Raw genomic sequence first — 11,163 nt, 5'->3', positions numbered from 1 at the left:
GCCTGGGCATCAAATGCATGCACCAAAACACTCACATTATTATGACTTCACCTCCAAACAAGACAAAACCAATCAAATTATTAAATGCAATTACGCAACTGATTAAATGATCAAATCCTTCAATCCCTCTCTTGACCTCTGAAAGAGGTCACACATAATCCTCGTCATCATCTCCCTCATCATCTGATATTATGTTGGTTGCTAACAGGGCAATGGTATACGGGGGTGGGGTAAAATCTTTCTTTTTTATTGCCGCCTCATGGTTAATTTTTTTTTTTTTTTTTTACAATCTGTAGAAAAATCAAGTAGAAAAAGTAGTAAAATCCTATCTAAAGCTTATGAAATACCCTTATAATGCTTATAATGAATATATGGTTATGACTATGTCTACTCCTGTGAACACTTCACTTAAGATTTTCTAGACTCTTTGGAAATCTAGTTTGTCCAGACCCCACCCCAGCCGGGGTACAGAAACACTTCTCACTCTATGTTCTACACATCAGTCTCTCATGTGTCTTAAACTATTGGTGAAATCTTCGTATGTGGGGAGGTCAGTGCATTTTACTTTTGTGATTAGGTGAAAAGTAGTTCTACCGTCTTCCTCATGGGATATTGCACATTCACCTGATTTTTTGTTTTGCTGTCTCACTTTCTCCACCCTATACCTGTTTTTAAATGTCACTGCAATACCTTCTCCGTATGCACAGTCTTCCCTTACACAGTGCGCTAGAGGTTCCTCTGGTGGACTTGAAAAAATGTCACCTTTTTTGTGTATGACCTGTAAAAGTTGAAGTTTTCCTGAAGTTTTTTGTACGTCACTCTCAACACCTTCCCTCTCTTGGACCTGAGAACTCAGGTCCACAGCCGTTTGCTCAAGAGACCTGCCTGGGGGATCACAAGCAACACAAGAAGACAAATGATAACAGGTGTCGCCTTTTCCTTGGAGGCGGACACAGTGGGATGTTCGTGAGGTGACACGCAGTGGTTTAGACCACCGTGGTTTGCTCCACCTCCTGCGGTAGGTCTTCAGTCGCACCCACTCAGTGGTTGGTGGAACAGGTTCTGGTTCAGGTCCTGGTGCGACCTGCTGGGAGACATCTAGGAAGAAACTTAGAGAGTAGTCAGCACAATTCAAATGAGCTGCATGTGCCAATTGTGCTTTCAATGTGATAAAAGCCTGTTCTGTTTCAGGGATCCATTTTAATTCAGCCTTTAAATTTTTTATACCCTGCTCTTTCATAATCTGTCTAAGGGGCGTGGTTAAGGAAACATACATAGGGATGTAATTTCTGCTGAAACCTGTGAGGCCAAGAAAGGAAAACATGTTCTTTACATTGGTTGGCTTGGGATTTGTTACAATGCTGTCACTTTGACGATGGGAGAGAGTAGAGCTCTGTGGTTGGTGAATATAAGACCATGTCATACTCTGTTAGTTGCCAGTCAGTTACTTTTCTCAATCGTTTGGTCATCCCTCCTAACTCTCTTGCTTCATGGCCTGGATGCAGTGCCATGGAAATGTGTGGTGCAGCTGTGTCTGTCATTTCATACCATTTCTGCTGTTCCTCAGTCAGAGTAATAGGGGCCACAACACCTTCCTTCCCTATGTATAGGCCGTTCCCTGTAAGATGTCATCTATTTCCTTCTATGCCATTAAACAGCTCATGGTACATTGTCATTTGTGTCATAGAACAGTGTGCAATGGAGGGGGTAAATGGGCGGTAAGAAAATATCTATGTCTGTTATCCATGGCTGGTGATTGTTATACAATGACACTACACTCGTTTGAGATGGGGAAATATCTAATTCTACCCAGTAAATGTCAGCAGCCTCTTTCAGTGGGCCTCCTAACAGGACATTTTGTGTGTAACCCATTTCTGCATCCAGCGAACAATTAACTTGTGTGCCATCTGGAAAACGTACAATTACCCCTTGTGGTGAACATAAAATGCTAGCCCCTAATTTGATCAATAAGTCTCTACCCAACAGGGGTACTGGGGCGTTGGAGGAGTACAGGAATGAGTGCGGTAAGCTCTGATTTGCAACATGCACAGTTAGATTTTTTGTCATAGGCCATCTTTCCCCAGTGTTCACCAGGGCTTTTAGTGGTTTTTCGTTGACCACTATTTCCATGAGGGGTTCAGCCATCCCCCTCATGGTGTTTCTCTGGGGGCCCCTTCAAAACTCCTCCGCATCTTCCTCCTGGCCCCATGTTGGGAGCACGGCGCCTGCATTGGAGGAAACGGGAGTGTTTGCCCCGGGTTTTGTGGCGTTGGTGGTCTATGTGGCCCCCTGCCTGGACCACGACCACTAGGTGCACCTCTACGAGGACCCCATCCCTCCGCAGGTGCCCCTATATTTTGACCTTCCCTTGGCTGGTAGGGACATTCCCTTTGCCAAAGTTCAGCAGCTCCACACTCAAAACAAGCACCCCTCCCCCGTCCACCACCCCCGTTCCCTCGTCCCATATATCCTCTGTTCCCACCCCTCTGTCCTCTATAGCCTCCCCACTGACCCCTCTGTGACCATTGGAATGGGTACGCACAATCACGGTCGTAACCAAAATCTGGGGGAATGAAGGGAGGTGTTTAACTGGGTGATGCAGTAGCCTGTTGCTGGGGCATTTGTTTAACTTTGGCTGAGCCAGTACTCATTTTTGCTACCTCTAATTGTAATTTTAACAGCTGATTTTTTGTTTTTTCCAATTCCTCTGACTCTTTGTCTTGTTTATCAACAGCCCTGTCTATGTGGTGCACTAAATGTCTCTCCCAGACCTCATTGGAGGCCACTGGTATGTCTGGATTGTTTTCCATAACCTGTTTTACACCGTTGGGGGCTCCTGTCATTACTGTTGTTCTGAAAATGTCACGTGTTATAGGGTTATTCAGACTGTTTTCCTCTACCATCTGTTCCCACTCCGCTGCACACCGGAAATAGTACCCTGAGCCAGTCTCTCCTGGTTTAATGCGGAACTTAATATTTTGATACGCTGTTGGTGATGTAGGAAATTGTCTTCTCAGCACTGCACTAACAGCATTGCTGACCAATGTATATTGTTCATTATTTGCCACATCTTGTATTCTAGCATTTCTTTCAAATTCAAGCATTTGTGATGTTGTGAAAATTTGGCCCAATAGAAATCTTAAGTCTCCCACTGCCAATTATCCATGACATAAGGCCATCAATTTATTTAGCCATCTCCCTCCCCCTGAGGTGATGGGGGGAAATTTGGCCAACACTGCGGTCATATCACTATGACTCCATGGCTGGTATTTAGCCTTACCCTGTCCTCCCTGCACTCATGGCATTTGTATTCCAGCGCGCAATTGGTGGCTGGCAATAAAATCATTCTTGCCTTCCTCATCGTCATTCTGTCTAAATGAGTCTACATGGCCTGGGTGTGAAATGTCCCAGATCCTGGATCTTACTGGAATGAACCTACTTCCAGCATGGCTACCTAACCTCTCTCTTTCCATTGCTCTGGTTTTTTTTGCAATAGGGGTAGATAACATTGTTCCTTTAATAGTCACACCCATATGTGTTGTCTCGACTCCTTCATCACTATCTAAACTCTGTCGGCTATGCAATGAAACCAATAGCATCTGGCTGCAGACGAGATGCACTGTCAGACACATGCACTCTCAGCCACACATGCGCACTCGTCACATGCACTCTCAGCCGCACATGCGCACTCGTCACATGCACTCTCAGCCGCGCATGCGCACTCGTCACATGCACTCTCAGCCGCGCATGCGCACTCGTCACATGCACTCTCAGCCGCACATGCGCACTCGTCACATGCACTCTCAGCCGCGCATGCGCACTCGTCACATGCACTCTCAGCCGCACATGCGCACTCGTCACATGCACTCTCAGCCGCGCATGCGCACTCGTCACATGCACTCTCAGCCTTCATCACTATCTAAACTCTGTCGGCTATGCAATGAAACCAATAGCATCTGGCTGCAGACGAGATGCACTGTCAGACACATGCACTCTCAGCCACACATGCGCACTCGTCACATGCACTCTCAGCCGCACATGCGCACTCATCACATGCACTCTCAGCCGCACATGCGCACTCGTCACATGCACTCTCAGCCGCGCATGCGCACTCGTCACATGCACTCTCAGCCGCGCATGCGCACTCGTCACATGCACGCGCTAACGTATTTCACGAGGTGAACTGTAATATTCTATTAATAAAATGTTAAGGTTACTGCTTTTTAAGAGTACCGTGAATACTGGTGGTTCGGGACAAGGCCTGGTATTTATTATAATTATAGCTGAAATACATTAATGAACATCTACACTAATAATGAAAATACATTACTAAATAAAACCTTTTCTTGTACACCTATTCTTCTGGCCTAAAATTATAAACAAACACACATATATACACAAATGGTTCATTCTACAATAAACAGGTGCTTGTTAATCAATGGTTTAATGAAACAGTTTTATTATATAGACATATATAAAGAGCAGGACAGGTCATATGTGGCATTGTGAAAAAATGTAACATAAAATCAACACAGTGATTTGCTTTTGCAGTGATTTTTGACTAAACGTATGTCCACTCCTGTATGCAAGCTGCTGATATTGCCAGCACTCTTGTAACTCACACCTAACTTAATGATGTTTGCTCCAAGTCTTTTTTTGAACATGCACTGGTACAGAAAATCCATGGGCACTCCTCTGAACAGCTGACAATCCATTTGTCATGTCAATACACACACTAGACAGATGTGATTGCATTGTTATATCTTTTGAGTGATCAGTGTGTCTCCTTTGAATGTGCATGTTCAAGTTCTTCTTCAGTATATCGGCTGAACAGTGTGGGCATGTACTCTTTTTTTTTCTTTAAGGCAGTAAATGAATGCGGTAAAGGTGTGGGTTTGCACAGAGGCGTAGCAGGTGTGGATGTGCACGGAGCCGATGCTGACGCAGGCAAGGGCATACATAGAGTCGATGCAGATGGGGCTGTCCATGGAGTCGATGCAGATGGGGCTGTCCATGGAGTCGATGCAGATGGGGCTGTCCATGGAGTCGATGCAGATGGTGCTGTGCATGTAGTCGATGAAGATGGTGCTGTCCATGTAGCCGGTGCAGATGGGGCTGTGCATGTAGTCGATGAAGATGGTGCTGTCCATGTAGCCGGTGCAGATGGGGCTGTGCATGTAGTCGATGAAGATGGTGCTGTCCATGTAGCCGGTGCAGATGGGGCTGTGCATGTAGTCGATGAAGATGGGGCTGTGCATGTAGCGATGCAGATGGTGCTGTGCATGGAGCCGGTGCAGATGGGGCTGTGCATGGAGCCGGTGTAGATGGGGCTGTGCATGTAGCCAGTGTAGATGGGGCTGTGCATGGAGCGGGTGTAGATGGGGCTGTGCATAGAGCCGGTGTAGATGAGGCTGTGCATGGAGCCGATGCAGATTGGAATGTGCATTGAGCCGATGCAAATGGGGAGGATGAAGGAAGTTGATGTTCTACATTTGATGTTTAGCACTTCTGCAGGTGAGCCGTCATTGCATTTCTTCTCAGAACAGTTTTGCTGCAAGTAGGGCAATGATAATGGGCCTCTGTTCTGCAGGCCAAATGGCATTTGCATAATCTTTTATCTATAAATTATAAACAGAATGCAAATCAGAAAGGATTATATAAACAAAACAGATAAGACAAAGATTAAATACCTCTAACACCCCCCTTCACAGTACCGTTACTATACAAGAGGCCGTTAAAGACATATTTCAAATTTTCCTCTCATATATGCAATCGAACTCTCTCTCATACGCCACTACTATACTATCACTCACACACTGTCAAAGCATTAACATGCATGCTATCAAACTCATTAACACAACCACTATAAAACTCTCAGACATTCAAAATATTGGATCATTTTTAGTTTTTTATCCAGGGTGTGACTGCTTTATCGTTGCTCCAAAATTGTTCCCGGATGGGTTTATTGAGGACACCTGCTGCTGATTTCAGGTGATGCCTTTAAAAAGGGCAATTTCCCTTTGACCGGGAGCGCGGCCCTTTTGGACTAGGTTTTCTTTGTTTTGCTTGATTTGACTTTGGTTACTTTATACATTTAACATTTAGCTTCATTACACTTTCATTCATACACTTCACCACTGACTCCTGACTATTTCATGCGCTATTGTTTTTCTTATGTATAGTTTCATTTCGTTAATAAACTCTATACATTATTTGCACCTTCTTGTGTGTCCCTGTTTTTGTTGCGTCCTTTTCGAGCCATGGGGCGTAACACAGGGGTAAAAGTATATATAAACAACTTAATTATTAAATTAGAAAGAAAATTATCTAATGACACAAGGATTGAAAGATTTTTTGGTAGTTTGCACAGAGTACATTTGAAATGCCTTTAACGGCCTCTCATATATTTTTGTACCTGTTTAAGTACTTCAAACAGACAAATTCAAACCATTTTGAAATACACTAATCTTACCTTGAAAAATGATTGCATTTTTAAAGTGGACTTCCCAATGACCCTGAACTTTCATTTTCGTCATTGGCTTCAGTGAAGGGCACAAAGGGCAATGAAACGATGTGCAACAAGAAGTACACTGTTGTATCAGGTGCTTTACACCTGCTAGGACTATTGACTGATGCCTCTGTAAGCAAAAATTTAGATAGAAATGAAAATCATTCTGATGTGTATAATATTATTCTGATTTTGTTACATTATTTTATAGGGATCCAACGATTCACTGTGAGCTGATTGAAAATCGGTTATAATGTGTGACGATTCAAATCGTTTGAGGTGTGAACTGAATGGAAATACATTTTTAAACAGCAGGGGCCACCGTGTTCACTGCAAACCTAAACGTGGACTTGCTGATATTTCGTAAAAATGCCTTAAAATCCAAGAAAGTACCAGACATTATTAGTTTGTTTATATAAAAATAATTGTTCTAATATTAATTTTTTTAAATTGCAGTTTAGTTTTGTTGTTTGAAATAAAACATAATTTATCATACAAAGAAACGTGAAGCATTTTAGAAATAATACAAGGGAAGTTGTTCATTTTGTAAAAATAAATCTTGAATAAATCGCAAACATATCGTTACATCCCTATATTTGATAGATTTCAACGTCATATTAAATAATTTTGAGAAACACATTTTCTAAAAAATAACTATAAAGTGCAGGTCACCTACAAACTTTCCTGTGAGTTGTCAAGCAAAGCTACAAAGTTAATTTAGATAACGTTAGTTCTTCAATAAATTACTGTGTGAAGAACATCGTTACCCAAGTATCATAGATGCGATATATCTACCATTAATTATAAGGATTAAGTTAGGTTTCAAAAACATTATCTTAGATGTAAAAGTATTGTTTTAATATATATCTAATACTGTATGAATGAAATCAATATACTTACAGCATTCGTCTGATAATGTTAAAGAACGTTTTCGATTACATTTGTCAAATAATTCATAATAACACTTTTACTTCGACTTAATCTTGTTTGAGAATAAATAAATAGATATATTGAATATATAATAAATATACTTACAATTGGCCTGTAGGTGCATTTAATTCACACACGTGTCTGACAGTTTGTTGGAATGCGCATGCGCGGCTGACAGTGCACGTGTCGGAGTGCGCATGCGCCGCAGACAGTGCATGTGTCGGAATGCGCATGCGCCGCTGACAGTGCATCTAGCCTGAGAGTGCATCTGGTCTGCAGCCAGACCCTTCTCAATGAAACAGCCTCTTCCCCCTCCCCTTGTGGAATGTGTTCTACCTGTCCTTCTCTCTCGGGGGTTATCTGCTGTGGTGGTTCACTGACTAATCTTGAGAGTTGGTTTAATTTCTGTCTCAATTCATTTATTTCAGACGTTATGTCAGGCAATTCTACATCTACGTCTCCTTTGTTCACTTTAACCATAACTTGCTGTAGGTTTGTCTCATACGATGGGGGTTTGGTCAATAGTTGCAAATCTGGATATATTTTTGGGGCCGGGGATATGCTGCCTGATTAGGGGTGTTACCCTTTGCACTTCCTGACTTCTTTGTTATTTCTTTGTCTCCCTTCACTATCTTTGCACAATATCCTGAACTCTTGGTTTTAGCAGGACTGAGGGCCGTTGCAGTAAGTGCAATTTGCGTCCACAACCTGAGATCTGTTCTATACTCTTCTTTTTGGTTTGAATGTTTACCCCTATTAATCCACTTTACTTTGCCTTTCTCCTCTACATGCCTCTTTAATCTTACATGAGCTTTTCTTTCCATATCCCTAATTTTTGGTGCCAGTGGCACTGACATTTTGTCGGGATTATCCCATCCATTCTCTATACATATCTGACTCCATTTATTCTCCCATATTATCTTCTCCTTTTTATGACACTTGGGCTCCGCTCCGCCTGAGCTAGTAACATATCCACTACACTTTGCCACTGGTCTAAAATTAGCATACCTCCATATTCTTCACATTTCCTTTCATATTCTGCCATTCTTTCTCTATTTTATACAAACACACTCACACCCTTTGTAACACACACAACACACATACACACAGTCTCACAGGCTGAGGTTTTTTCTCTCTCTCCCTCACTCCTGGATTTTTCTCTCGTTACAATACAATATACAACAACATAAAAAATATATCACAACGCATTCAGACCCCCCACGTGACCTGTTTCCTAACAGGATTTTAATTCGCTTATACACACACGATTTAATACAAAAAAAATAAAATGTACCACTGAAATCACAGAAAATATTACTTTACAATTGTAAAAATTTATGATTTCCAGAACCAAGGGACTCCAACCGGAATTTATGGTTATTAATAAAACCAAGGGACTCCAACCCACATTTATTAGTATAGGACTTTAACCTATACTTCTTTATACAGGACTTTAACCTATATTTTCTGAGGGACTTTAACCCACTTTTTAAAGTAGGACTTTAACCCACTGTTCTAAAGTAGGACTCTAACCCACTGCTCTAAAGTAGGACATTAACCCACTGCTTTAAAGTAGGACTCGAACCCACTGCTTTATAGTAGGACTCGAACCCACTGCTTTATAGTAGGACTCGAACCCACTGCTTTATAGTAGGACTCAAACCCACTGCTTTATAGTAGGACTCAAACCCACTGCTTTATAGTAGGACTCGAACCCACTGTTATGGTTACGCCGAACCACAGAAATCAATACCACTTATCTGTACAACAAACTTCAAATCTTCGTCATATATTTACTTACACAAGATGTTCATCAAATTCAACACATCAGTTTAGTTTATCCAATTTGCAGAATTCGACTAAACAGGTTTCTGCTTACCAAAATTTTTTAGCCGGCTGTGTGTTGAACCTGAATCCGTCTCGCGTTTGGGGTCCGGTTCTCTGCCGGTCTCTAGATCGCTTAAAAATGCCTCCTTTTCTCCGGTTTTGCCGGCGTCGGGGTCACCAATTGTTGGACTTTAAAGGCGTCCTGCATGTTCAAAAATTGAAGGAAGGCAATCTCTAAAAAGTATTGAAGTTTATTGGTCAGAAAGTATCAAAATACAGCGCTGGGTTGCTGGACAACACTCCTCTGTCCTTCCCAGGAACAACAACCCCCACAGCACATATTCACAGCATTTATTGTTATTTCACGCCGATCTCTCTTCTGCTGGGGGCAGGATCTTCCTTGTTTTCACCAATCACCAACTTCTGCCTTATCTCGTTCCTGTAAAACACTTCTGAAACAACATTCCAGATACCTCCCCCAACCCCCTAAACAACTGCAGCCGAAGATGTCCCTTCTCCCCCCCAAACTCACATTCCTCTGATGCAAGCACTTCCCATCAGGACACAGCCTGGGCATCAAATGCATGCACCAAAACACTCACAATATTATGACTTCACCTCCAAACAAGACAAAGCCAATCAAATTATTAAATGCAATTACGCAACTGATTAAATGATCAAATCCTTCAGACGATACATGATTAACACTCGTTTTTATAAAAAATTAGCTCATTGTTTAGCGTAAGATGAGCAACCCAGCGTCCTCGGCTGCATGCGATTTAATTATTCTTCTCTCCAAAAGTGTGTGGGGAGTTCGTCTCAGTGATAAAAGAGATTTGGTGTGTGTTCAGATGTTCAAGTGTTCAAACTTTGTTATTTGTTCTTTATGCAGGTGTTCAACAGCTCAAACTTATAATACATGAGGTCAATGCCCAATATTATTTCAGAAGAATACATGAAACCTATAACTAGCTGTATCTTTTTATATAAGAAAACTACATACTATAATATAAAAACCAGCATACAAGTAGGTTGATGAAGTACATCTCTGTAAAATTGGTGTTTTATTATAAGGATGTTTTTGAAACAAAACGCTGTTTTCCTAAATACAATGGCTTTCTGTGTGTCTACATATCTGAATGATTTTTATAAAGACTGCTCCAATTATAAAATGTTATTTCTACCCTTTACCTCTATAAATTAGAATAAAATCTCTTACTTACTGAAATTGTTTTATCTTGTTCATTTTCAGCATTCTCTGTGGTATATTTGCAGACAATCATTGATTATTTATTGATGAATTACTTGTGCAATTTTATGTGAATGTCTTAACATAATTTAACGTTGGTATGTACTGATGATCATAGCAGCAAAAGAAACAGATGCATGCACTCTGTGTATGCACTGTTAATGTATTGCACATTATGCATCCTTCCTATTCAGATTAAACTCACAAAACTGATTAATTCCACATCTCTAACATTCATCAGACAGCATGTTATTATCCAGATAGCAATCGGTGCATATATTGTGTTGGTATTTAGTGAAATTAGTTGCAAATACCACTGCTTCCACTGTCTCTCCCGCTTAAACCTGTTAGAACAGACTGATAGTTTAGAACTATTGAGAGCTCCATGAGCCATGTGACCACGCGGTGGCAAGATCAAAAGCTGCGTCCAATTCATAGGGTTTCTGCGCAGTGTTCACTGCTCCCTACTCCCAAAGTACGGGATTTCCATTGAAGTGGGCTTCACTGACAATTATCGCTCATTTGGAATGCGCTGCAACGTCATCAAGGAAGTGCAACGGCAGGGTTGCGCAGATTATAATTACAAAATAAATAGTGTAATGTACTAAAAATTACATCATATATCTAATTTGAATCCAATTTATTTATA

General features: G+C 41.4%; 2 protein-coding genes across 10 annotated transcripts in view; one reads left to right on the top strand and one right to left on the bottom strand.

The window, feature by feature from the left end:
- The window catches only part of LOC130411274 (uncharacterized), a 30,391-nt gene that overhangs the window by 10,537 nt on the left and 8,691 nt on the right, over positions 1-11,163 (top strand). The gene's annotated exons all lie outside the window — the stretch shown is intronic.
- LOC130411276 (uncharacterized) lies at positions 4,585-9,723 on the bottom strand. Of its 2 annotated transcripts, none has more exons than XM_056735761.1 (2): positions 9,318-9,723; positions 4,585-5,618 (listed from the first exon to the last, which is right to left on the bottom strand). In XM_056735761.1, exon 2 carries the CDS (start codon positions 5,606-5,608, stop codon positions 4,775-4,777), a length of 834 nt encoding a protein of 277 aa, XP_056591739.1. In that variant the 5' UTR covers positions 5,609-5,618; positions 9,318-9,723; the 3' UTR covers positions 4,585-4,774. The 2 variants fall into 2 exon arrangements, with proteins under 2 accessions (XP_056591739.1, XP_056591740.1); XM_056735762.1 differs by lacking the exon at positions 9,318-9,723 and adding an exon at positions 6,473-7,220.

The sequence above is a fragment of the Triplophysa dalaica genome, chromosome 22 (genome assembly GCF_015846415.1).
Source record: "Triplophysa dalaica isolate WHDGS20190420 chromosome 22, ASM1584641v1, whole genome shotgun sequence".
Classification (NCBI taxonomy): Eukaryota; Metazoa; Chordata; class Actinopteri; order Cypriniformes; family Nemacheilidae; genus Triplophysa; species Triplophysa dalaica.
This window is presented reverse-complemented; position numbering and strand designations above follow the sequence as displayed.

Excerpts from the sequence above, each read along its gene's own strand:
- LOC130411276 (XM_056735761.1), bottom strand. The coding sequence starts at position 5,608 with ATGCAAATGCCATTTGGCCTGCAGAACAGAGGCCCATTATCATTGCCC.